This window comes from Falco peregrinus, chromosome 6, assembly GCF_023634155.1.
Source record: "Falco peregrinus isolate bFalPer1 chromosome 6, bFalPer1.pri, whole genome shotgun sequence".
In the NCBI taxonomy this organism is placed as follows: Eukaryota; Metazoa; Chordata; class Aves; order Falconiformes; family Falconidae; genus Falco; species Falco peregrinus.
Genome location: NC_073726.1, coordinates 46,257,657 through 46,285,490, shown reverse-complemented (window position 1 = coordinate 46,285,490; position 27,834 = coordinate 46,257,657). Strand labels below are relative to the sequence as shown.

Sequence of the window (27,834 nt, the reverse complement as noted above, 5' to 3'; positions counted from 1 at the left end):
AAAAACTAATTCTCTGACAACACAAATTTTGTAGCTCTGCCTACAAAATATGGACAAATTGTACAGTGCCTCAAACAAACTGGCTACCATAGGAATGGGAGAAGCCTGATGCTTCAGGACAAAAGACAGACACTGAGGTTTACAAATCAGGTTTCACGGAAGATGGGAAGGTGAAGCAATTCCATCACTCTTTGAGTCAGTATGGGTCAGGAAATTTTTTTACACCAAAAATTTCAGTGACAAAAAACCCCATGCTCCTCTTTTCCTCCCTTTCCAAATACCCAAACACAAACTTCCATATGAACAAAATAAGAAGGCAAATTTTCTCTAACAAAGAAATTTCACCTGAGGATGAAGATGTTTGATTTCTCCCTGGTGACCTGCTTGTACACTCTACTGGCCAAGTTCCCCAGTTGTACTACGCCACCAAGAACTTATGCCATGCTGTTTAGTTCTTGCAGGTTGTACTCAGGTGCAGAACTGCACGGGGAGATGATGATAGAACCCCAGAGAAACATTTCTGAGTTATAACTCCAATTTTTTAAAAAGTTGAAAGTTTTCTCTATCTAGAAGTGGGATGCTTACATGAAAACCCAAACCAAAAATACACTGTTAAGTATTTTTATTCTCTCTTAATTTGAAATTAAATATTCTTGGTAGGTGTGAACATCACGCCCAGTTTAAATATTTGAATATTTTATATTAATTTATCAGTGTAAATATTAACATCATATCAGAGCATATATTTGCTAATTACTTTTTCTTTTAAAACCGTAACCAGATCGGCAATACATTAAGGACAGAGAGTCTGTAGAAAGGCTTCAAGAACCCCTGCTGGATATTCTACAGAAATTTTGCAAACTTCACCACCCAGATAACCCTCAACACTTTGCATGTCTTCTGGGCCGTCTTACAGAATTACGGACATTTAACCATCATCATGCAGAGATGCTGATGTCATGGAGAGTGAATGATCACAAATTCACACCGCTTCTCTGTGAGATCTGGGATGTGCAGTGATGGATCCTTCTTGTTTTATTTTAGGAGAAATATCTTTTTAAAGGACCACATAGCATTTGTTTTCATAGAAAAATATCCCACAGTACGTTAAATTTTCTTTACTGCATTTTTATAGAAACATGCCATGGATTCATGAAAGCTATCTTGTTCATTATACACAGAATTAGCTGTCAGCTCTTCAGATGTGAGTATAACTTTCCCTATATTTATATTTTCCAATCAGAAAGAGTCCACCAGCTCCTCAGAGGAACCCTGTTAATTCCTGCTGCAATTAAGCTGATTGCCATTACAGTTCCTCTGGACAAATGGGGGCATACAGGCTTCCGTTCAGATTTTTCCACTGCAGTGCTTTTGTGCTTGGCCTCCGTTAAAGAACATATTCCAGATATTTACCGGAATAAACCAGCTGAAACAGTTAATGCCATAGTCATTTGCTGTTTAACTGTGAAATGTGTTCACCTAACACGTGCAAGATGTTACTTCGGAAGATGAAAAACTATGTAATGGAGAAAAGCCACACACACAGAGAAACCCCCCTTTTCATGCTACAAACATGTACCTTTGTTTGCATTATGATTTTAAAGTAAAAGTTATACGGTATCTGTACTTCATGAAGGCGCATCACAGGTTATTTTGCGTTAGGACTTTGCGGCGCTCCGCGGCCGTGACACACGGCGCCAGCGACACCCCTGAGCGCGGCCGGTGCCTAACGCCGCGCCAGGCAGCGCGGCCTTCCCGATGCCCGCAGGGGCTGTGGGCAGGCTGGGTGGGTCCCTGGGTCCCTCGTGCCGGGGTCCGCTCCCAGCCAGGTGAGCCCATTCGGCTGGGACGCCCCGGCCGCGGCGCGGGGGAAGGCGCTGCCCGCCCAAGCTGCTCTTGGCCCGGCTGCGAGGCGGCACCGCTGCCCGACCCCGCCACCGCTGCCCCCGGGAGGCAGCACGCTGGCGGCACGGGGAGCAGGACGCTGCCGCCCCTGCTTTCGTGACAGCTGAAGCGGCCTGGGGCGGGAGGGCCAATGTGCCGCAGCGCCCGAGCTAGCGGCCGCCCGGCCGCGCCGCCGCAGCGGGTGGGACACCGGGGCCCGCCCGGGGCTCCGCGGGGGCCTGGCTGCCGGCGAGACCGTGGCCCTACACCCGCGTCCTTCGGGGAGGCCGGAGAGGCGGTTTCACTGCGCTGCGCCTTCACCCAAACCGGCGGAGCCTCCGGCAGAGCTCCCCGAGCTACCGCCAGATGAACCGGTACGGCGGAGCGCGGAGGGGCGGCAGGAGCGCGGCCGCCCCCCCCAGCCACCACCGGGGGCTGAGGGCCGGGGCCCCGGGCCAGGTGCGGCGGGCACGGCCCCGCCCGCCACGGCCCCTCCCGCGGGCGCTGATTGGTCCTTTCGAACGGAGCGGCCGGCGCGGCGCGGGGTGGGCGGGGGCGCCCTGGCGCGAGGCGCGGGGGGTATCGCGGCGCGGCGGCCGCTGCAGCTGTGGGTGAGTGGGGCGGTGGCGGCCCGGGCCGGCCCGGCGCGGAGCCGGGGAGCGGCGGCAGCGGGAGGGCAAGGCAGGGCAGGGCGGGGCGGCGGCGGCATGGCGCGGCTCTCCCCGCACCGGGAGGTGCGGTATCCCGGCCCCGGGCCGCGGGGAGGGTGAGGGGCGCCCAAGCAGGGGCGGGTCCGGGTCCGGGTCGCGCCTCGCGTGGGGACCGGGGCGCTGCTGCGGGGTCCCGCTGGCGCCGGTGCCTCGGGCGCGCAGCTCGGGAGCGGCGGCACTCGGTCAGTAGCGCCAGTCTGCAGGGGCAGGGCTGCAAACGGGCTGAGCATCGCACGTCGCGGGGAGCCCCGTGCCGCGGGGATAGACCCCGGTACCGGGGTCTGCTCGGTCACACCCCCCGGGGCCGCAGCGCCTGCCCGGCCGGGTCAGCCGCGCTGGCGCGGGTGCTGGAAAGCGAAGCGCTGCGGAGCTTCTCTGGGGAGGGGGGGAGAGACTTTGCATAGCAGCCTTCAAACCAGTCCCTCCTGTGCCTCACGCCAGCGTTTGAGGGTGCAGCGCTGCTTCTGTAGGAAATCTGCCCTAGTGCTCTGGGCGAATATTCTCATGCATATTGCTTAGTAAGCCCAGAAACGTCTGGCTCCTGTCTTTGCCCAAAAGCTGGCTGTATTCCACGGATGCTGTGTGTCACCTTTGGCATAGTGCCAGATCAAGACATGGGAAAAAGCACAGGGATACTTGTAGGACCTATAAGGGATAGCTGGTCTATGCATTTGTAATTCTAAGTGCACTGGGTGGATCTTTCGTAATTAAGATGAGACTTCATTTTTAAGTCATAACAAATTTTTCCTGACTGTGGCCAGCCAGCAGCCTCCAGTCTGGGCATCACGCAATGCTCCCTTCAGTGTTGCTTGGCTGGAAGAAAGGTGGGATGGAAACGGGAGGGAGAGGAGAGTTTCTCTGTGGATGTGAGCAAGCGGCGAGAGTGGCATGTCCCGTGTTAGCCAGCCTCTCCCCGAACTGGATGCTGCTGTGGTAAAGGAGCTGTCTGCCTGCGGAGATGCCGTGGTTGAGATGAAGTGCTCCTCCCTGATTTCAAGTGGGTTTCTCTGCCCTGACAGGTGGATCCGGGCCCTTTGCCACCCTTTGGAAAGGGAGAGTGGGCTCGTTACCACATGCTTGTGTGCACTTTCACAGAGAGGTGCAGAAAAGCAGTCCCCAAGGAGAGCAGTCAGCATGCCTCAGTGTAAAGAGTTGGTTGCCACCTTAAAGCCCATCACCTTGGACTGACTAGTCTGGTTATTTCTCTTTTGTGCCTCTGAGGCCTCCCCAGGGAAGCAGAGCTCCTGCTGACTCAGTAATGCAACAAAAGGGCTCTGTAATTGCTGTAGCAAGGGAGAGAGTAGCACTCCGCTCCCTGTATGTCTTGTTGTGTCTATCTCTTTTCTTCGGCATGTCAGGTTATGTGTACCAAAAAAAACTCTTGGCTATCCTGTAGTAGGTTTTAAGAGATAGTGACTTGACAGCTTCTTTCATTTCAGAGTGTTTAAACACCTGGATTTCAGTAGGTACTGTCAAGACTAATGTACAGTTTCCAGCTGCTTGAGGTTAGTCTGTTGTGACTGGCTTTGGGTGTTGATGGAATAGAAAATGATGTGTTATATATATATTAAATATACGGTAAAGATGTAAAAGTGTTTCTACCCAAAGTTTTTTTTAATGAGTCTGAACCCAAGGCTTTTTAATGAGTCTCTGAATCCCTTAAGGTTTCACTTAAGCTAGGTCAATGGGTGCTTCATTTATGTTTTAGGTATCTGTGGAGTTGTGGATTTTGTTTGTTTGTTTCTTTGTAAATTCTGCAGTCAAGTAAAATGGCACTTACACATTCTGTAGCACAAGTTGAACTGAGTCTAATTAGTGTGGTGTGTCTTGCTGGTTGGGCCCCAGTGAATGATCCATAAAACCTGATACAACTGATACTAAGCAGCCTATCATGTGTAGCATCTAAGAGCATGTGTTTAGCACCCTGAAGTATTTGCGTAAAGTTCTTTAGTATTTGCTGACTTTGCTGTTTCTCAGATTGCCTGGAGGCAAAGTTATGGGCATCTCTGAAGAGCAGAGGCAGACTATGGTCTTACACGGCTGCCTGTGTGGGTCGTGTCCCACACCACCTTTTCCTGAGAAATGTCTGTCCCTATGCCACATGTCAATAGATAGGTACGTTTTTCTCATCTCACTTTCTTAATGTCGATCCATAGCTCTGGTCCTTTATCAGAGGTTTGGAAGTCGGTCAGCCGAAGGCAGCTCCTGCTTCCCGCAGTGTATCATCTGGTGCTGACCACCCGTCTTGCAGTAAATCAGTGTTGCTGTATTGATCCAGTTGTACAGTGCTACGAGGCAGTGTTTCTCCTCTCTTCCCATGCCATGGAGCCTGCTGGCAGCAGAAATGAGGTGTTTTCTGAGAGTGGTGCTGGTGGTGGGGGACCTCTAGGTTTGCTGAGCTTGGAGCTGGGCTAGTTGCCCCCCTGCTTGGGAAACACTTGCAAGTTTCTGGTGCTTCCCCTGTTTAAAAGATGCAACAGGTAGAGAGCTCTCCTAGGGACCTTGGAGATAGCAGCTGGCCTGGAAATGGGAATGGCATGGCCTGAGGCTATGCATGGGACACGATACAGTACATTTTCATTCTAGGGTCTTTGTTTTTCATAACTGTGATCCCAGAACACCAAATGCCTGTTGAATGAAGGTGAGTTGATAAAATTGGCACGTGTAGAAACTGATGTGGTTCTAGCTGGAGCTGCATGAATTCAGTATCAAATACTTGTTTGTTCATTATGTACAGCTTTTTGATGCAGGGAACCCAACTGGTTTTAGAAGAAGTCAGATTTGGTTATGACTCTACCTGGTACTGCAATATTCACCTCACCACAGCACCTTCTGCACTTTTGCAGTCTGACTACTTGAAGGTGGCAGGCTTCTGGCTCTTCTCATCCCATGCCTCTCCCAGTAAGTGATAAGGCTACATTAATCTGTATTCCCTGTGATCTCAGAGCTGGGCTGTTTGGGATCTGAAAATGGGTAACTGTTACTAGATTAGTTTTTCAACTCAGAATTTGTGCAGAGTACTCTGTACCATCAGAAGGGTTTTTTCTTAAGTGGTGTTCAGATGCCCTGGTAATAAGTGAATCCATTTGACTTTCTAGAGAGCCCTTTGGCCTATGGGCTTACAAAATAACTTGTTTTAGAAGAGCAGGCCCTTGAAGTTCAAGTGCCACAGTTTTCCTCAGTCTCATCTTTTTTTTTTTATTATTTTTCCTTTTTTTTTTTAAACTACTTTTTGTTAGGCATGCCACAAAACTGCAGATGCTGAGCATTCCTGTGATAGCTGCTGCGTGAATATTTTGCTTTGTTCGTGTTTTGAGTGCTCCCTGTGAATTAGGCTGCCCTTTGTTTTCCCTTGGCAGTTAGTACGCTAGAGCTCTTGTTAGCCTATATGGAACTCCTTATTTTAATGAGACCAACTTCTCTACTGGCTGTTCTGCTGTTGTTTTATTTATTTTTTTTAATCAATGAAGCCTCTTACTGTGACTCTCTTGGGACAATAGCTTTCTTATGCTAAAGGAAAATGTATTCCCCTGGACAAAGCTGTGGGAAGCATAACATGCTCATTAGTAATGCTTGGTATATACCCTGCCCTTTCCTTGTTCATTCATAGAAGGAAAAATGACATCAAGGAGAGGATGTCTCTTCTTTTTTTTTTTTTCTTTCCTTTTTTTTTTTTTTCTTTTTTTTTTTCTTTCTTCCCTAGAAATAAAAGAAAGGGAACAGATACCACTTGGAGTGTCTCTGATAAAGTTTGAGAAGTGGTAGCAGTCCCGATAAAAGGAAGTGGCTTCAGCCCAAAAGCAAACAAACTGGGCGCTTGTTTGCTGGTGGTAGAGGTAAGTTGTTTGAAATGCCTGATGTGTGGTCCTGTTTAGCAGGAGGGAAAAATGAGCAGGGAAGAGCACCATTCTGCTTTCTGGATAAGAGGAAGGGGGAGAATTTTTACAAGAATTCGATCTTCTGTGATGGGCTATTCAGCCTTATTTATAGGAAAACCAAGTTGTGTAACAGATGGAGGAGGGGAGAAGAATGCCATCTATGTGTAAGGCTTAAACATCTGGGACAAGAGAGGGAAGTTCTTTATTTTTAAAGGAAAACAAATGTGTTAAAACTGTGTGACAATGTCTGCAATCTGGTTTTCAGCTTAATCAGTTAAGATGAAGTTTTACTGCCACTATTAAGTAATAGAGCAAGAAAGTTGTTTTTAACTGGCTTCAAGGCATAGAAAGGTGCATTTTGAGGTTGTAATGCCCTCCTCTACCACTGTGGAGAATTATGCTGAGGAAATTCCTTCTGGCATGTGTGTATGCAGCCAACGTGGTAATACCACACGTCTTCAGACCTGGAGCCTACATGGAGAAACTTACTGATCTGCAGCCCAGTGTAGTTTGTGCTGGGTTTTCCGATGATTGAAGTAATTGCTGGAAAATAATGTGTTGGCTTTAGGAGAGAAAGCATTGACCCAATTGCCTCTAAAACTTTTCTTAAGGATAGTTTTGCTAGGGAATTGTCCTAATAACCATATTGCTGCAATAGTTAGCAGCATTCTGTTGAAGACATAGGGGTGCACTAACTGCCTGGAAAGTCAAAATCCCAACAGAAATTAATAAAAACATTGATTTCTCTCATGTGTCTATGCAAGAAGAAACCTCACTCTTCAAAATTATTTCCTTGCTTTAAGGTTTTCATAATCTTCAAAGTATTTAATGTAAACCAAGGTGCATATATGTGTATGCCGTGTGTGCAAGATACACTTGTGATAGCTTGGAAGGAAAGGGTGAATGCCAACATTGTTAAATCCAATAATGGTTTGAAGTATTTATATTTCTCTTTGGCAAAGTAAATGCCTTACAGCTCCTTAAAATCCTGCAAACTTTTGAGTCTTATATATGCACACGAAATTAGTTGCTACTTTGTGCTGTAATAACTGCTGCTTTATTTAAGGGCAGAAACTGAAGTTGACCGAGTACTGGATCAGAGCCTTAGGTACTAGATGCTTCCCTTTCCCCCTCCATTCACAAAGAACTCATTCTTATTTTTCCAAAACAGCACTAGTAGGTTTTTCTTGGGATTTTCATGAAAGCAGGAGGGACTGTACTAAAAACTCTCTTCTCTCTCCCCAGGGGTAGAAACTAATGTAAATGCAGGTGACCATGCAGAATGCAGTTCAGGTAATCTTTTAAATCTGCCTTTTGTAATCTTTGTGTAATCTTTGAATCCTTTATAATACCTTTTTTTAATGCAAAAATCTATCCTGAAGCAGATATAATGCTAGAATCCCCAGAGTTATCTCCAGTTAAAAAAAAAAAAAAAAAGCCAATAATTTTCCCATTCTACAAATGGAGCAATATGATAAGATAGATAACCCGGTGTTATATCAGATAGGTGATCCTTTCTCTTTCTGTGTGCTGTTACCTAAGAAGGTTTTGAAGTAAAAGCTGATATTGAAAAACTTGCTTGATGATTAAGAGGTGGTTTTTAAAAACCCTATATTCTAGTTAATCACTTAAATATAAGTGTATTTTATACACACACGGAATGGAAGGAAAGTAGTTAAGAATATCAGAAGGTTTCTGTCTTTGGGAATGAAATTTCAATTGCTCCTTCCCTTGAAAAGTAAGCTACCTCTCAGTTTGAAAATGCACAGTCCTTAAGAGAAATGCTAAGGATTGGTGATCAAAAAGTGTGTTATGTTCTTGCATAGGAATATATTTCCTCTTTTAATGTCATGATTTAAATGATTTAAATATAAAATACTTTTGAAATTTTTAATTAGATAAATCAGTAGTCTGTAGTAAATTACGTGATAAACTGCAGATTTCATTACTTAAAATGTGTTGAGAACCCCCCCCGCAAACATGTTTTCTGTATTTAATATTCAGGAAAGTATGTAATTTTAAATCCAAAGGAGTCAAGAGAATGATTGAGTAGTACTTTTGATGCAGGAGTTACTAATGAGAGCTGCGCCGCTCATGATTACTGTTGTGTTGGCTTGGTCTGTCTGAAGGGGAACAAACGCTTACTCTTTGAATAATAGATCTTTAGTATAAGTCAGAACTGCAAGTTTTTGTCATCTGACTGGAAATATTTGAGCTTGCTGTCTTCAGCTTACCGAAAACTTCTGCAGGTGTGGTTTGGCGATGACCTTCCCTTAAGTCCTCGAAGTCCTCTGACTCCCAGACATGGGCCAGGCTTGGCAGATGTGTGCCTGTATGACCAGTGGATATCTGTGCGGCATGAAGCAACCTTGGTGCCTATGCAAGAAGATCTGTCAATCTGGCTGTCTGGCTTGATGGGTGAGGTTAAAAATAAATCACTCTAATACATTTCAAGGCGCTTTCCAATATTCCAGTCAATGCTGACAATGTATATAGTACTATTAAGATCTGGTGTATTTGAGCCTGAATGGCTAGAACTGCATTAAAATGCATGCTTGGTTTCGGATTTTATTAGCTGCCACCTCTTAGAGGTAGGATGATTAATCATTCTAATTTGTATTTCTGAATCTTGTTCACCTAATCAGAATTTCATTAAGTGGATATTTGATTTTAGTTTACTTATATACTTGTAGTAATTTTCAGTCTTAGTTCGTATTAAACTTCTTTACCTTCTGTGGAGTAACTCTAATATTAGCCTTTTTTTTTTTAGGGATAGAAGTCAAAGCAGAACAACTGCTAGACGAACTTGATAATGGGGTACTACTCTGCCAATTGGTTGGCGTTCTTCAAAACACAATTAAAAAAAGTTGTAGCTCAAATAATTTAAGGGTGAGTCATATGGTGAGCTTTAATACCTATATTACAAACTGTTTAACTGCAAATACTAGTAAAAGGAAAGCAGATGAGTGAGGCTTCCCAAAGTAGAGTGGTCTGTGTGCTGTTTATCCAGAGACTGATTAACAACAGCGTGGCTTTACAGATGGATCAACTGGCCTCATGCAACAAATCACCTATTTGCTTTGTTAATTAAATCCTAAGGTCCTCACTAGGTTTTTGATCTGATTTCACTAGAAGTCTTGCCAGAGAAAAATCTAGTCCAAAGCTGGAGCTTGTTTCCCTGACATCAGTGTGGTTGGTAACAAGATACCTGTTGGCATTTGGTGGCACGTTTTATACCAGAAACTGGCGGCTGAACTCTAGTGTATAGGTCAGCCATGAAACTATCCAAACTGAAATGTACCTGGAGGTGGGCTTTGGTGGTTTTTGTTAGAACCAAGGCTGAGTTGAAATGAATCTGAAGCAACTTCCAGTCTGTGTTTGTACATTGAAGAATACTGATCTTTTGGAGTATAAATCCATGTAACACTGGTGCAGGTAGCACATGGTCAATGCACAGGTACCCCGTAAAGCTACAATAATGCCTAGATTTATCAAGTAGTAGATTACTAGCTAATATGCCCTGATTAATAGTGTTTTCCCCTGGGGGCAGGAGGAATTGTTTCACCATATCCAGACCATTTTTTGGTGTGTTTACCTTTTACTGTGTGTCTAGTAAAACAATAGTTTTAAATAATGGATACTTACCAGTTAAGTAATTATATTACTTATATGAGAATTATTATTAATTGAGGGAGACAAACCAGCAGGTTTAGGATGCCAAATGGTATTTATACAAGAGCCATATAAATGCTGCAAATCCTTAGGGTTTTTTTAAGAAGGACATCATGCATAGCTTGGGTATCTTTGAACTGCTTTTCTAGTTTTGAAGATACCAATTTAAAAACAAATTACTGAATTGCTTTCAAGGAAACTGCTCCTTGCTCCCTTCTCATTCCCTCTGCTCTCTAGAACAGGCTCTAAAATGTTGAAATCTGGCAGCTAAGTATAGTTTAGTTGGTTGGGGGTTCTCTAGCTGTGCTCGTACTGCTGCTGAGAACAGACCTTGGGAAGGGAGAATACATATCCAGACCTGTGAAACGCCAGTAAGACTTCTACCCCAGCATGTGGGCAAATGGGGAAGCAACTGTATGGGCAACTTTGGGAGAGGCTGCAGAGCTACGGATTGTTTACTCAGTGAGTGTTCATAACCATAAGGTGGGATACCTTCTATGTTAGTGTAGCTTTTTTAATAGAATACATCGTGGGTTGAACACAAAATAGTTACTAAACACTGATTCCGTACTCTGAATTTAGTGAGGTTTTTCCTTTGTAAATATGCTTTGAAATCTATTGGCAATGTTGATGTGCATAATGTACTTTTTTTCTTTTTCTTCCCTTGCTAGAATTTTCCTATGAGAAAAGTTCCGTGTAAGAAGGACGCTCCATCAGGATCTTTTTTTGCCAGAGATAATACAGCCAACTTTCTTAACTGGTGTAGGGCCATTGGAGTTGATGAGACTTACCTCTTTGAATCCGAAGGTTTAGGTAAATCTATCTTTTTGTAAGACTTGCATTGATCTGTATGTGGATAACTATCTTGTCAGGCACATCTCTTGTGTGTAGCTTTTTGAAACCTTTGTCATGACTGTGCCTGTCTCATGCAAGCTATTAATGTTTTTTTTTTTTGTTTTAAGGCAGTGTTCAAGTAAAAACCTTGACAAATCAGTTCAGCGATTGCTCTGATTTGCATGATGCTTTTCCACACTTGTAAAAGTTGCTGTGTGGGATGAAGAGGGCAGTGACAGCTCTGTGGCAAACCCACGTGTTTTCCTTCAGTAAAAGGCTCGCTGAGAAACAAAGGAGAAAAGTGTGGTTTTGCTTTCTCTGTGCGGAAAGACTACAGGGCCATGGAGTCAACTCACACTAAGATCCTTTATTTGGTATTAGAGCTCATTCTTGTTGGAGAAAGCCCTCAGAATAATGCATTCACGACTGCTAAATTTGGTAATTGCATCAAGGCGTTGTGCCTGAAGTGGCAACAGTCTGTTGGTAATTAACATTTACTTCAGGACCTACTTGACATGACTAAACCATTTGTGTTTTCCCATTTAATAAGATAGTTATAAAAATAAATATTGCCAACTGCGTGTATGCCTGCCCCAGTGCAGTCTGTCCCTTACAACAAACAGCTTCTAGACTGATACTTCCAGATGGAATCAAATTTTTTTGACTGCTAATTAAGAGGAACTGTGCTTTCATCACATGGTAAATAATGAAATGCTCTTCTACCAGCTATTATGTCAGTAAAAATTAATTAATACAAACCTTTCTGTGGCAACCAAATACTGGGGGGTTTTTTGGTGGGTTTTTTTGTGGGTGTTTGTGTGGGTTTTTTTTTAAAGGAAAAACATCTGCCTATAGCATAATAGCAGAAGATTGCAAAGTACCTTTGTTTTCAGTAATCAAATGAATTTGTCACAACATTTCCTAGATTTTCTTGAACTCTTTTTGCCATTTAATGCTGTTTAAATGGGAGGAACTGTTTTCATTAACTGCTTTTCTTTTAAGTTCTCCCTGCTAGTTGAACTGGTTGAATCTGCCACACGGATGGGCCCTGCTGGCCCCTAGAGGTTTTAAAGTGATAAGAAAAAAGGCCCATGCCTTCTGTACTGGATAAGTCCTCTTTTAAAATAGTTGAGAAATCATTCTCATTTGCACCTGTCTCGTGATTTGACTAGTGAGTGTATCTTTTTTTCAGTGCCATGAAATACAGATGAGCAGGAGAACTGAGCTATAAGAAAATTAGGTTTATTATTTTTTCACTTCAACTTGTATGAATTGCATTGCTTAAACATCTTAGTTTCTGTAAGTGGATGGGTAACTAGAACCTGTTTATCCTCCCTGAGATAAGCAGACAGGATTTCCTAATGCTGTGGCTTTCACTCATAGCCAAGAAGTGTTTTGAAGTCTGTAATTCTTGACACAAGCTTGCTTTGTGGCATAAATACGTTCTGTGAGCCTTTTTGGCAGTTGAAATGAGCAGACTTGCAGCCTGCTTGAGGAAACATTCTTTCCACTGATGTTCTCCATCAAACTTTCAAGCCACTCTTTATGAATGAAATAGGGGAAAGACAATTTGACAATTGTCTTTTTCCCATCAGATACATATAGCAACACCACCACCATAGTGTGGATGGATGTGAAGGAAATAAATTCAGTGGCTCCTGAGGCAGTAGAAGGGGAGAAGTAGCTATCATAGGACGCCTTTTGACAGCAAGCCAAAACAAATGTCTTGATCACTGCTGGGATATATTTGGATTTATCTCTTCTGGATTTACGCAAATTATACCACTTGTGTTACAGCTGAAAAAACCACAAAACCCAAAAGATTAAATGACCTCTAGTACCTTTTAGATTATGGCTATGTCAGGTTTCTATTCTATATTTGCCCTTCATAATCAGATCTTTTAAGAAGTATACTTACAAACTGGAGTAGATGACGTAAACAAGAACACCTGACTTCATACTTGGCTTATGCTTTAGGAAACACTTTGGTCTTATTTAAAGCAAAGTTGTTTTAAATATCAATTTAAACATCAGAAAGATGTTAGATTTCATCTCTAAATATAGAGCTAGCTTATTAGGTTTCTCTTCAGAGTGAATTTCCAGTTTCTACTGAATATTGTTACTGCATGGTGTGAAGAAAGTCAGACTTTTAACATAAATCTTGCACCATGTGAACATTGTATCTACAGCTTTTCCTGTTTCTTATACTTCTTGGTGGTGGGGGAAAGAACAGTGCTGTGTGTGTGTTGATGGGAGCTGAATGACATCTCTCCCAGCCTTTGGTTTCTGAGTTATTAGGCAATAGTTCTAGCTGGCTAAGAAAGCACAGGTTTGTTTTCTGAAGCATCCATACAACTGTTCTTAGAACATGTTGAAAGCATCTCAATTTTGAGGCTTGTATGGGGACAGAGGAGGAAGTAGTTACTTGTGCATGAGAATTTAAACTATTTTCCTTCTCTGTTCATGGCTTTGTTTCTTTTTCTTGCACACCTAAATATGGAAGTTTCGAGAAACCAAAACAGACATTGATTTCCTTCTGCCTCTTCCATTCTTCAGTGTGACAATAGAAATAATTAATTTTTTTCATTTCAAAGTTGTCAGGATAATCCAGAAGATCTGCCAGTCATCTTCATAGCGTTTGGTTATCATTCCACATTTCCATCTCATTGCTCAGCTCTCCTGACTGTCATTTAGTGTGACTATGCAATCAAGGCACAGCTGCTCTGAACTGAGGGGTACAAAGCAGCCTCGGCATTGGGCACCAGCTGGGTTAATGTGGGCACAGTCTTTGAGAAGCATAGCCTAGTGCAAAACTGCATGCCACTAGCAGATCTGAAATAGTGTTGCTTCTTTTCTGTGATCCCAGGCAATATCTGATGTTCAAATTTGAGTGCTTGTCTCTTAAGCCAGTGTCATTCTCCTCCTTCTTATGGTCAGGGATTTTGACTATCCTTTTCTGATACAGCCTCACAGAGATACCACATTCTGAAGAAAAGCTCTGGGTGGATGGGGCAGGAGGTGGGGGGCTGGCAGAGGGTGTGTGCGTGAAATGAGAGTATAGCATGGGGTAGGTGAGCTGCCGCTGGCAAAGTGGTATCTTCTAGTGGAACTGGGTGAGTCTGCCACATGGATGGACCCTGCTGGCACCTAGAGCTTTTAAAGTGATAAGAAAAAAGATGTGTTGCTTACTGAAATGATAACAATCACCCAGGGTGTTCTTTCACAGACGAGGGTTTAAACTACTTAGGCAGACTGGCTGCATAGCCATCCACTTGCCAGCTAGGTCCCTTGCAGTGTATTCCCCTGCAGTTGTTCTCCTATAGAGTGTGTGTGTGCCTATCTGTGTCTGTATGCACAAGCGTGAACAGACGGGCTCTGCTTTCCTATTTACAGTTGTTGAATGCTTTTCATCTTTAAGACAGCAATAATGTATTTGGCGATAGGGAAGCTCTGGGATCTCTTTTATTTCCAGTTCACATCAAAAAGGAACAGCATAAAACTAAAAAAAGTGTATTTCTCTTAGGGGGTAGAGAAGACTTTGGTTTCAGGAGTGCCAGGATGGGTTTAAACTCTTTATGGAATAGAAAATTAAAGTTGGAAAGCGTATAGTGCTTTGTCCGTGGTAATGTAGCTTGCCTCTGGGTGGAGTGATGGCAAAGTTAGTCACCTATTCCTTATCTTTCCTTCTCTGTATCTAATTGCACGGGCCACCCCACACTGAATATGTGCTGTAACTCCCTTTTATTCTCTTCCTTTTTAGTTTTGCACAAGGATCCAAGACAAGTATATCTTTGCCTGTTGGAAATTGGGCGCATTGTATCCAGGTACGTGTCTACACATGCTCCTAACAAGAAATTGAAGAACATATTCTATTAAGTAAAAGTTAAGACAGAGTTACAACAATCTGCAGTCATTAAGTGCAGTGCAGTAGATGTTTGTTCTGCACAGAAAGTAATGAGTAGCTTTTCTAGGACATTTGTACAATGTGAGTACTTTTTCAAGTATTTGTCAGACTTTTCATGAAGAAGAGGTGGTGATCCATACTGCTTTTTATAGTTGTATGGTTAAATGCTACATTCAGCTTATAGCTATGTGTGCATCTTGGAAGATCTCACTGAACATGAAATACAGTTTTAAGGTCTTTTCTATCATTCTCTAAATTTAGACTTTAATGTATTTCTAGTGCAGAGCTGGAAGCTTTAAGATAGTTTATCTAAATTGGATGTGACTTAAATCGTGTAGTATTATCGATATTTTTACTGCCTTTTCTGATAGCTCCAAGACCATCTTAGGGAGGGCTTCTACTAGAAACACAGAGCTGCTCCTTCTTTTTCTGGATTATCAAGGCAGATGTTCCTCTGACTGATTTAGTGCTTTTCCCTGTCAGTCAAGCCACTCAGAATCTGTTTGTTTTCTTTAGAAAATTAGCAATTAAGCTCTCTACTTTTGTATTTGAGGTATGGAGTTGAACCTCCTGTGCTAGTAAAACTAGAGGAGGAAATTGAGCTAGAAGAAACACTGCTGATGACCTCTGGACCACCATCACCTATTAGCACAGCAAAATCATGTTGTCAACATGGGGAGCTACATGAAGCAGTAAGTACTACTATTTATTGTGATAGAGCTTTAAATCAAACTCTAAGTTTAGTACTTATATGATCTGGCTCAGCAAGCACAGGCTTTTTTTTCATCTAATACTTGTGAGCCTCATTAAAGTGCATGCACCTCTCTAACTTCTTTTTTTAAATGTAAGCAAAATGCTGTCCTATATGTTTTGGAGTTAATGCCTCAGTGCATATAATTTGCCTTGATTCCTGTCCCTGCCACCGTTGCTTCTTTGAGTATAAAAAAACCTCTTATTCAGTTTTTCTGGTGCATCAGTATTCTATGACTGCAACATGCTTCTCTTCGATTTGATGTTTTCATAAAACTTCATCAAATGTTAAATTAGTGTTTTTCAAAAGAGTTTTATCAAAGCCTTTACATAAAATGCGTGTAGCTGTATCAATTGGAAATGAATATGTATGCAGGAAAGGAAATTATTTGTACATGTTGTGAATTGGTCCAAAAAAGCTGATGAACAACTCTCCTATTTTGCTTAAAAATGCATGTTGAGGCTTTACAATCCATTTATTTTAAAGGTCCTCTGTGTTAAAATATGAAACTTTCGCTTCTTTGGGAATGTCAGCCACCAGATCCTTGCTTGCTCTGAAAACTCACTGTTTTTCCTGCTTGGCAGTAGTTTTGACCTTCTGTTTTGTTAAGTTTCTAAGTGGCTGTAATAGACACATATTCTCTAATCCTGTACTTATTTGGGACTACCTTTCTCCTTTTTTCAGTGGTTTCCTTCTTTGGTGTCACACAGAAGGTAAATTTACAAAAGCCTTACAAAAAGTTAGGGAGAATGCTGAGGTAGTCCTGGCTCAGGTGTAGCAACAGATTTGGTCACAGGAGAGACCCAGGCACTTGTTTTTATTTCTAGACACCATAACAGTGTCTGTACAAGGTTGTAGTTGGAATTGATGGTACTATGCATAGTGTTACGGACAAATCTTAAAAACAAAAGTAGAAATAACTTAAAATTGAAAAAATCATGACAATTGGATTGGAAGAACTTAGAACAAACTGTATGTACAAATTCTTTTTCTTTTAATCTTCTGCATTTTGAAACTCTATATAGCTGAGTTTTCTTGTGAGGGAATAGAATTCTACTGTTTTCTTAGATTATGGAATGAAGATTTCAGTATCTTTTCTTGTATTAAATACCTCAAACTGTTGAACACATGCTTCTGTTAAAATACTAGCAAATGCTTTCAATTTTTAATAACTAGGTTAAACATATAGCAGAAGATCCTCCCTGCAGTTGTTCCCATCGATTTTCAATTGAATACTTATCAGAGGGACGTTATAGACTGGGAGATAAAATACTTTTCATACGAGTAAGTAGTTTCTTAGAATTCCAATTTATATTCATAATGGGGAGAGAAATGCTTTTAAGTGGAATATCTCATTTTTATGGAATTGTTTTAGAATTACAGAATGATTTATGTTGGGACACCACATCATCCAATCCCCTATTCAAAGTAGGCATAGCTACTTAAATCTTACAGCCATTGATTTTACAACTACACTAAGTTAGGTAATACTTTTCTGTGGTGTTTCTAAAATTTCAATAACAACTTGCAATATAAATAAGGCTAGTGCTATAAAATATACTGAGAACGTTGCTCATTCAAAATCTGGACACTTGGGGTTTATCATTTACGGGATAGTTGAACACACTCTTCAGCAGGCATAAGAGTTTGTGTTAGGACAGCTTCCATGATTTGAACACAACCCGTATCCAGGTCTCTGGATACTGAATAAAGATGCTGACAGAATGGTTAAAATGTCTTCTGTATATATGCTTTCATTATTTCCCAACGCATAACGACTGTCTCTGCAGGAGAAACTATCTAATGAAAGAATTGGGAAGGATAAACCTTATTTATCACATAACTTCTTTTTTTTAAAAATGTTTCTCTGACTTAAAATAGGACTTCCTTTCTTAAAATTTTTATAGATGTTAATGTAAGTTGAAGACATAATGTTGCATAAAACAGGATCGAAATTTCTTTTGTTCTTCTCCTGCTCCCACCCACTCTTCCTCCATTCTCAGATGCTGCATGGCAAGCATGTGATGGTACGTGTTGGTGGAGGCTGGGACACTCTTCAAGGTTTTCTGCTTAAATATGATCCATGTCGAGTGCTTCAGTTTGCAACTCTGGAACAGAAAATCCTGGCTTTTCAGAAAGGGATCACCAGTGACAGTGTCCCCAGCTTATCAGCTAAAACTCAGGAGCCTCCTCTTATGAATCCAATGTCAGCTGTCAATATGTTTCCAAAGCAACCATCAAAACCCCCTACTCCTGTTTCAGCTCTCGGGGCCAGTGTCAAGAAGGGTTTATCTAAGCGTCCTCAGTCCCCTGCCCTGTCACCAAAAGTGCTAGTGCCCCCATCCTCCACAGCCAAGTCATTGACAGTCAAGTCCAAATTACAAGGGTCTTCAGCAACAGGCATGCAGTCTCCTTTCAAACCATTAGCTGGCACCTTAACGAAGTTGGAGTCTCCTGCACAGAGCTCACCAGCTTCTGCTCCTTCACAGCCTGCAAGCAAAAACTTTCCATCTGCAGGAGCAAGGATGGCTCTCGTTCACTCTGAGACATTACGCAAACGTATTCGGTCCCCTGATGCTCCCAAGGTGAAATTTTCCCCGCCTCAGGGCTCCCCAGCATCAACGCTGCATCCTGTCCTCTCATCCTCTAAAAAACAGCCACCTCACTTGCCTGGGACAGCTGAAACGATGGCTTCAAAAGAGAAGCACGTCCCTGCTAAATGCAAGCCTGTATCTGTCACTAAAACCAAAGTGAATTCAGTTGCTCCAAGGGCTGCTGGGCTGCCTGTTACAAATCTGCGTGCTGTTGCCAAGTTTGCACATTCTCAGCAGCTCTTCACAAAACCTCCTTCTGAAAATGCTATTCAGACTTCAGGGACTGGGTCTCAGCATCCTCAGAAAGCTCCACAAACAGCTTCTGACCGGGCAAGGAACCTGAAAAGTGCTTCAGTCCTAAAACACTCGGCTTCTGCACCTTCCCTTGTAGTTAGCAAAGCATCAAAGTCACCACCTACGCTGGTGTCTACAAGCAAAAACATATCATCGGCTGTCAATAAGCAGCCAAATGTCAGTAAACCCCGTCAGGTTGGACACACTTCTTCATCCAAACCTCCTGAACGTACTCCCTTATCTGTTGTACGGCTTCCTCAAACTTCAGCCAAAGCAGCAGTGACCAAAAAGCCAATGCAGCCTTCCGCAAAAGGTCAGCCTTCGGCCCAAAACGTGCAAGCAAATGAAAGCTTGGCCCCAGCAGCCAAGAAGCCTCTCCCTAAGGGAAAATCACCAACAGTGTGTAACAAAGGAATGCCTGGTGTATCAAAAGGTCCACTTACGAAGAGCAGGCAAGATGATCACTATTTTGTTATGACAGGGAGTAAAAAACCCAGAAAGTAAACTTATTTGTTACTTTCTGTGGAAGTATTAAATTTTGTTCAAACGGCCTCTTGTATCTGCTATGCTGAGGACAAGGAAAAAAGTTAAATAACACTACCTTTACCATGAAATATTAGGTATAACCTACATTTTGTGGCATAATTTACAGTAAGAACTGTATTTATTTTGCAGTTTAGCAACTTCTGTTTGGATATATTTGGAAGTGAGCTTGCTTGCTGTGTAGCGCTGTGGAATAGAGAATAACCCTGTTTGCTGCTAGCCTGACCCACTGCGGGGAAGGTGGGAGAGAGGAAAGGGGAGCTAGGGCTGCTGCTTTTGCTGCTGCTCATTTCCAAGGGAGCAAAGCCTGCCCAAGAAACATCTGCTCAGGGCAGAGCCTGAGCCATTCTCGTGGTTCTGGCACATCTGCATCAGGGCCCGTGGCAAGCGACAGAGCTATGCATAAGCTGTAAGGTTTCTAATACCTCAAACAAAACTATGATTTTTAAGTCACCAGTGTCCCAGAACCCAGTTTGGGTCACCTGCGTGCATTCAAAAGAAATCTCTAGTAATGTTTAGATTTGACAGCTGCTGTTACCAGTGTTGCCTGTGCCCCCTGTATGCCTTAAAGCGGCTTCAGCTGGCTTGGAGTTGGAGCCTTCTGGGTTTGTGTTAAATTGGACATGGAAAATTGTAGCTTTGATTGCTTACTCTTGTTGTGCCTTAGCCTCTCAGATTCATGACAGATCTCTTCAGTGAGTAATGCTACTTTTAAAACCTTGGGCAGATAGCCTTAGCTTAGTTCATATTCAAATCTGACCGTAAGTCAGCCCAGTCTTTCCTAGAAAGCTCTTGCTGCACGGAGAGAAGCCTCCTAAATTGCTGGGAGGGTGCTCTCCCTGGGGATAGAGCCCCAAAGCAGCTCCTGCTCCGGTAATACAGAGCTGTGAGTACTGACCTGCACTGGCAGAGCCTTACTGCTCTGCAGGAGTGGCCTTTACATGTAAAACTGAGTTGCTAAATACTTTTTCAGTGCAAAGGTTAAAATTTTGTGGGCAGTCTTGTTCTGCAGTGGCCTTTTGTTTTATTTATGGAGAACTTCTTACTGGCTCTCCTATATTACTTTCTGGACATGATGAGTAATTTTCTGAGGTGGTAATGAGGGGCTGCATTTGCCTTTAAACATCTGAAAGCATCAGAAAGCTATACACTGCTTACACTCTCAACTCCTGAAGGCTTTCAGTGGGTTAAACATCTGTGGTGCTCAACACCTTCACCCTTAACAGAAGTGAGTTTCATGGTAGATTAATAAAAACTACTGTCCTTGGGAGTAGCATTGTTTGGGCTATTTTGGGTTTAATGAACAGTCATTCCTACAAACACTGAGGAGCTCTCAAGGTCTGTGAAGAGACACTGCTGACTTCCATGGACCATCACTTCTGCTCTCCGTTCCCAGGATATTTACTTATGGGCCAGAAAAGAGATGCATGGAAACTTTAGTTTCTGATGTTATATTTAATAAATACATTTTCCCCTGGAACTGCAGTAAGCAAGCATCATAAACTGAATTCTCCTGCGCAGGGGCAAAGTCATTGAGCTGCCTTTCTGAGCACCTTGTTAGTTTTTTTTATTTATGATTCTATTTATGCATATCTACTGTACAATACTGCTTACAACCTGGTGGGAGTAAACAGTAAATACCAATATCCAAACTATATGAGGAAATCGTATCACTTTTAATAACATGGACACAAGTCCCACACACAAGTTTGCATACAAAGTTGTATGTTTGGAGAAGGCCTTAGGCTTACTTGTTTTATAAATACACTAGTCAAAGCCACTACTGCAAATGTTAAGAACAGTATTGACTAGTGGACTGCTTTCAGGTTTGGTAAATTTGGCACACAATGTCATATACTGAAAGCATTTTACCATAGATGACTTGCTTTTGATTTCAGGCTTCCAAATAACGAGCCTTGATATGCTATATCTCATGCAGATTAACAGCTGAATTCTTGGGGTTTCTTTCTGTGCTGAGTCTGGCTGAGCTAGAGTGAATTTTCTTCATAGCAGCCCATATGGTGCTGTGTTTCAGATTTGTGCCTAAACCAGTGTTGTAACACACTGATGTTTTGGCCTTTGTTGAACAGTCCTTGCACAGGGTCAAGGCTTTCTCTTTTTTTCCTGCTCTGCCCTTGCAGCAAGTAGGCCGGGGGTGGGCAGGAGATTGGGAGGGATGCAGCTGGGGCAGCCACCCCAAACTGGCCAAAGGACTACTCCATACCCACCCTCAGCAATAAAAACTGGGTACAAGAAGAAGGCAGGGGGTGGGGTGGAGATGTTGGCTTCCAAGGTGGCCATTGTTTGCAGACTGCCTGTGGGAGGTAGTGAGTGATGGCCTTTGCATCACTTGGTGGTTTGTTTTTTGGCTCTTTTCTTCAGTTATTAAACTGCCTTTAGCTCAGCCTGTGGGTTTTCTTGCTTCTGCTGCTCTTTCCCTTGTCTTGCTGGGGAAGGAGAGGAGAGAGAGTGAGCGAGCAGCTGTGTGGGTGCTTGGCTGCTGGCTGGGGTCAACCCATAATACCTTTTGAACTGTTTACGAGGTTTTTAGTAGTAATTTAAACACTGAGGCTCTTGGATCTCAGTGTAAAGCTATCTTAACATCTACCTTTTTTGAACTATAGCTTCAGGGAAAATTATGCAGATGGCTTTATCTTTGTAATCCATTATCTCATTTAATAGACTGAATTTTATGGTTCAAAATGAAATAAAAAGCATAAGCTTTTACAGTGGAAACCTTGACCACCTGTTAAGTGTGGGTAGACTTGGTCTGGTTTTATTACAAAAATAGTGTATTTGAGCATGGTCCAACTTTTGTTAATATTGCAATCTCCCACTTCATAGTCATGTTCTAACTACTGGGTGTCATGTAACCTGAGGTAAGCCAAGAATAAGATGTAACAAAGTACCTCCTAATGGAAATATATACTCTTTTTGCAATGTTTACATTGCCAAATAGCAAGTCTAATCTTCAGCTTGTATTATTTTCTGTGAAGGAAAGATAACTTGGAGCAAGAATCTGAATTCTCCATGTGTTATTGATGTCCTTCTGTATGAGTACTTATTTTAAATAAATATACACTCTATGGTTTTTATGTGCACACTTCTTTTCTCTACTGTTGTCTTTTTGCGGAGAGGGAAATAATGTATTCTAGAAGGCTTGGTTTTGTTCTGCCACTACATAAATAGTAGCTTCCATCTCAGGCTATTATAAATACATAAATAGCTGCTTCTAATCTATTGCTTTGTTTAGAGTTCAAGGCCTGTCTGCTCTGATCTTGATTTCAATACGACTAGTTGAGTAAAGGGGCTTCCTACTCTTTCCTAGCTGACAATGTGCCTGAGTAGTTTAAGATACACTTCTGAGTTTTATTCTTTACAGCTCTACTTGAAATATAAAGCTGCATATAAATATGAAATGTGTTCCATGCTTACATCTTGTCAACAAACTTTAGACCAACTTCTGCATCTGTTGCCATCAGTAACAGAAACTTACTGGTTTTATTGGGAGGAGAATTGGGTCTTCTCACTGGAGTCACCTAATTAACTTTTTTTCTCCTTATTTGATTTTAAAAAAATGTTTTAATACCCTCAGTTCTCAGCCTGTTCCAAATTGGCTTTAGTTCCTACCAGTTTGATGCTGGTGCCTAATCATATAGATATATTTCTCCTTCCACTTCAGCTTTGTCTAGTAAGTGCATCCTTGCAACATCTACCATACTTGTTCCTACAAGACCAGGCTCTGCAGAGATGTTAGTTACAGCTTCCTTTTAAGAGGTGGTGGCTTTTTGACTGGCCAATAAAATAAAAAGATGGGCAATAAAATAAAAAGACAGCCCAAGAGTCTCTCGGGTAAGTATCCTAACCATTGAACTACAATATCATGCCTCCTCATCACAGGCAATCTTAAATCACTTACTGTCCACCAGTAAAAGAAGATATGGAAGATGGTTTTTCTTCCTACTCCAAAACTGCCTTCATTGCTAGTAGGCATTAACATTCTGGTGAAATTGCATGTTTTATTCTGAATGAGGATAAAGTGAGGTCTCCTCCTTCCTGGGTTAGTGTTCTAGCCTTTAGACCTTAACAGAAAAGATGGTATCATTCACACTTCTTATGGGTAGGTATATAGGACTGTATTCACTTTTTCCAAAAAAAGCTCACTTCTAGTAACTGTAGTCCAAAGCCATTCTTCTAAGTGGAGAGGCATTACTGAAGTCTTAAGGTCTAGCTTCTCAAACTCCACTGAGGAGTGTAATTTCAGGTTGTGGCCCTGCTCACAACTAGGCAATGGGAAGTGCTTGTTCCTCTCTAAACCTATAGGTGCATCAAAATCAGCCCCTCTGGCACATTCTAGGTGCTTAACTTAGAGCTCCAGCTACTTACTCCCACGTGGAGTTCCCAGCCTGGGGAAGCTAGGCTTTTCCATTTCCTTTCCAGAGTATATTGCTCAGTACAACTGTCATACTCTTCACTAAATTATCCATACTTTTCTAGTAATAGTGTGGCTGTTATATTGTCTTGTACTTAACAGATTTCCTACAGTAGTCACCAAAATGCTCTATTCCTCATTAAGATACTGGAAGTCTGGCTGTCAGACAAGTACAGTTCCTTGTATTGTGACAATTTACTGCAGGTACTCAACAAAAGTTAATGATTGCACTTGTTGATCTTAAAGCTCTTTTCCAACCTAAATGATTCTATGATTCTATAAAAGTTCAGCTGTTCAGTCAACAGTTCAGTTTCTTTCTCCCTCTTGTTGTTATCATGATCCCTTTGTGGCCCAAACAAGTCCAGATCCTCTGTGCTTTGTGGGTTTTGTACATCTGACTGCAGTCTTTTTGGATCTGCTCTTTTGAAGAGAAGGAAGAAAGGACACTCGAAGTTGCATCTTGATTCCCTTTACTTGCTAGCCTTTAAGCTGGAGAAGCGCTGCACAGAATGATCCTACTTGTCACTGCTTCAAGATAGCGTGAGTTCGGTAAGTAAAGATTAAGATATGCTTCACTCAAACCAGATTCCCTTTGGTACAAGGAGAAATCCTTATAATAAGCTGTTAATAATTGCTTCTGGAATGACAAGCTGAATTAGATCCTGTTCTTCATGCTGGACAAAGCGTATCTAGCAGTGATTTGTACTGTACTAAAACTTGAGGAATTCTAAGCATATTCATGTTAAAAGGTCCCATCCAAGTCACTTCAGTCTAGTTCTTTCAGCTTGTGTAGGTCCCTCGTTTGAGCCAGCAGAATTGCTTGCTTCCATGCCACTGCTATCAAAGTCCTTTGGTAGCCAGTGGTCTGTCATCCGTTACAAGTGTATGAACTGGATCCAGTACCTTGAGTACATATTCCAAAACTATATTGAAGCAGGCAGAAAAGTTCATGTGAAGCTGCCCATCGATCTTTCTGGGTTCCCCACCCCACCCCCCCACCCCCACCCACCCCCCCGCAAAGCCCTACATACTTCACATGGTGAAATTTGGCTGGGCTACTAACGGGTGTTTTCCTTAAAATAGGCAAAACCAACAGAACCATCTTGTAGGCAAATCCTGATCAGAATGAGATGAGCAAAAGGCAAAGGCCATCCAAATGGACTTTGAGCCCCATAGGAAGATGCTGTGAGATGGCTAGAATGTACCTCACCTAGGACTGACAGCAAAAAGCTCAAGAAACAGCAGGAAAGTCACTGAAAACTGTAGCCTTAAACTTTGTTGTGGCTGATACAAGGGCCCTGCAGAACTGGGCTGCTCTGTGACACCTCAAGACTTCATTCTCCTTTCTATGTCAGTATCTGACATAAAAGAAACCCCAAAACAGCACCATATACCTAGTAACCTATGGAAAACTCCTGAGTTTGGATGGTGAAGTACGCATGCATGAATGCACAGTAAAATATGTATGCAGTTCAAAGAATTTCAGTTATTGCTCACCAATTTCACATATATATATATATATATGCATACTTACATACATATATTTGATAAAATTAAAGGCAGCTTTCCTTCTAAAACTTAAAGCAGCCATAGCTTCAAATGTCAAACCATACAGCTCCTTCTCTGTTTGCCTACAGGGAAACCGAAATCTGTTTGTCAGCTGAAGGAGTACTATGGGGCCATCTGGTGTTTATGAATTTAATATAGGCTACTCCACCAATGTAAAACCTTTAACTTACTCTCTTAAAATCCACAGGCAAACTCTCTCTCTTTGATTCAAACTAAACCTTTTGGCTAGCAAAATCCAGATGTGGCATGCAATAAATAGTGCAAGAGACATTTTATTTTCTAAGACCTTTTCATTTCATGCAAATACATTTTTGAAAACCTCCTTTTTGTTATTTTGTTAAGAGCCAATATTGAGGATCACTTCCTCACTGAAAGATTGAAAAATAAATTGTGTGAAATGTAAATAAGCTTGACACTCATATATTTCAGACCTCTTAAGAAAAAGTAAAACATTAAAATATTGGAAAGGTGAGATCTGCTCACAGTACAGATCTAGCCAGCCAATAAACCCCATTAACTCAGAAATAAATTTTGAGGTGTAGCATCTGGTGGGAATACCAGCAGCAGATGGCTTTCTAGTTGCGGAGGGGAACTGGTAACGTCTAGATGTTGTTATGGCACTTTGTGCGTACTGCATTCCAGGTGGAAGAAAAACTACAGGACGGAAGCAGCTGGCGATTTCTCTGAGGAATGTAGCTAGGCAGAAAATACTGACAGATTGGTTGTGCTAAGAGTTTTTAGGAGGTAAGGTTGCAGCATAGAATTTAGATACCAAAGTGGCCTTTAGAGCTGAGTCAGAAAGTGTTGTGCAAAGCTGAGGTCCTACAAAACAAAGCCAAACTTGCATGTTTCCTCAAAAACAGACCATGTTCGCACAGGAAAAGTAGCATGCATTAGTATTTGTCAAAGTACTCAAACATGGCACCTTGTAAGAACCTTGTTAAGATCAGTTACATGCTTATTTGGAGTGTGAAAACATATGCTTTAACTGTATTGCATTTGGAAATAAAAGTGATTGATTGTTGATATTCAGGTTTAGAAACTTGTAATCTGCTGATCTTTTATATAAACATTATTTTTTACTTTTATGAAGCGAGGCTGCTGTAACAGAGAATTCTTTGTACTGGAATCTATATTGCCAGAAGAACAGAAATAATTACCATCGTGTGTCATTCTGATGAATTGTATGCTTCACAGCTTTTTTTTTTTTTTTTTTTTTTTTGCTGAGTAAACTGTTCTATGGACACCTGTGAAACCAGACCGTAATAAATTACTTTTATTGTGTACACACTGCAGCATTGACCCTTGCAGTACCTTGAAGTTATTTATTGCTGCATTGAAAGAAAAGAGCAGCAGAATGAGTCTATTTAAAAATCAAACTAAATATACATGCTTTGGTCTATAGTCCTGGAATTAGGCTCCTCTATAATATATTAGATTTGGGAGATTTTTGTGAATACACAGTTTTATGGTCTGGATTTTAATACATTCTCAGCTAAAGTAGGATATTCAGCTATGTCAAATTATTTACAAACATTTACATGAAGAAGCATTTTTGGTATCCAGTGAGCTATATGAAAATATTCATAGGAACATCTGTGCTAGATTATGGGTGGGTTTGATTGTGTAAAGAAAAAACTTGGGAAGTATCTTTGTGATTTCCTGCTTAAAAACCCACTAGTTTCCTCCAAGACTTGGGTCCTTCAGTCACAGTCCATTTCCATAGGACTGCAAAGTCAAACCTTCACAGTTTAGAGAACGTTCTAATTCAGATGGTAAGGGCAACTGTTTCACTTGCATGTGTGCAAGTACCTGGAGTACTGTGCTCAGCTCTGTGGTCCCCAATTCAAGAATGACATGGACCTGTTGGAGCGGGTCCAGAGTAGGGCCATGAAGATGATCAGAGGGCTGGAGCACCTCTCCTGTGAAGACAGGCTGAGAGAGTTGGGGCTGTTCAGCCTGAAGAAAAAGTTCCAGGGAGGCCTTTCAGCAGCCTTCCAGTACCTATAAGGGGCCTACAAGAAAGCTGGAGAGGGACTTTTTACAAGGGCCTGTAGGAATAGAACAAGTGATGATGGCTTTAAGCTGAAAGAGGGCAGATTTAGATTAGATAGAAGGAAGAAATCCTTTACACAGAAGTGTGGATGCCCCATTCCTGGAAGTGTTTGAGGCCAGGTTGGATGGGGCTTTGAGTAACCTGGTCTAGTGGAAGGTGTCCTGTCCATGGCAGGGGTCTGGAACTAGATGATCTTTAAGGTCCCTTCCAACCCAAACCATTCTATGATTCCTTGATTTTGACACATACTTTCATTATAAGTTATAATTTCATCAGGATGCTGTTCCACTCAGCCTGTAGAAAAGCCAGCTCTGACTACATAAGCAGTTGTTCAGTATTGAGGATTCTTCTTGTACTTCAGTTTGTGATCCCTTGCTAAATTCTCTATCCTGTACCGAAGACAATGATTCGTTATCATATGAGTCCTTCCAGGACCTTATTGCCAGCACCTGATCTAAACTCAAACAGGCTTATCTCCTTAAATAGAAGTAAAATCAAGGCTGAAAGTCACTGAGATTAGAGCATTTGCTCAGCTGAGTTAATTAACTTGAGTTGTCTTGCACTTCACCATTCAAAGTGGTGATACAGGACTGAAAAACTTCAAAACTTCAGGTGACTTTACTTACAGCTGGGAGTGTTTGGCAGCATTGCAAATTTGACTACAGGGCTTAGGTCAGACACTTGTATAAGGAGAAAGGGTAGTGGCCCCTTGT

At 42.0% G+C, this 27,834-nt stretch overlaps 2 protein-coding genes across 7 annotated transcripts in view; both read left to right on the top strand.

Moving 5' to 3' along the window:
• Nucleotides 1-1,631, top strand: part of NR1H4 (nuclear receptor subfamily 1 group H member 4) — a 40,899-nt gene extending 39,268 nt beyond the window's left edge. For all 3 annotated transcript variants that reach the window (XM_027794198.2, XM_005242676.3, XM_055808570.1), the window contains one exon: nucleotides 782-1,631. In XM_027794198.2, coding sequence (XP_027649999.2) covers nucleotides 782-1,020 — 239 coding nt within the window. In that variant the 3' untranslated portion in view covers nucleotides 1,021-1,631. The remainder of the gene's footprint in view (nucleotides 1-781) is intronic.
• An 809-nt stretch (nucleotides 1,632-2,440) lies between these two features.
• GAS2L3 (growth arrest specific 2 like 3) lies at nucleotides 2,441-22,167 on the top strand. Of its 4 annotated transcripts, none has more exons than XM_055808828.1 (12): nucleotides 2,441-2,495; nucleotides 5,181-5,235; nucleotides 5,332-5,495; nucleotides 6,298-6,430; nucleotides 7,718-7,765; nucleotides 8,722-8,890; nucleotides 9,243-9,361; nucleotides 10,816-10,957; nucleotides 14,739-14,802; nucleotides 15,436-15,574; nucleotides 16,810-16,917; nucleotides 17,637-22,167. In XM_055808828.1, exons 5-12 carry the CDS (start codon nucleotides 7,736-7,738, stop codon nucleotides 19,023-19,025), a joined length of 2,160 nt encoding a protein of 719 aa, XP_055664803.1. In that variant the 5' UTR covers nucleotides 2,441-2,495; nucleotides 5,181-5,235; nucleotides 5,332-5,495; nucleotides 6,298-6,430; nucleotides 7,718-7,735; the 3' UTR covers nucleotides 19,026-22,167. The 4 variants fall into 4 exon arrangements, with proteins under 4 accessions (XP_055664803.1, XP_055664805.1, XP_055664804.1 ...); XM_055808829.1 differs by having other exon boundaries at nucleotides 2,461-2,495; nucleotides 5,345-5,495; XM_055808830.1 differs by lacking the exon at nucleotides 5,181-5,235 and having other exon boundaries at nucleotides 2,445-2,495.
• The last annotated feature ends 5,667 nt before the right edge of the window (nucleotides 22,168-27,834 follow it).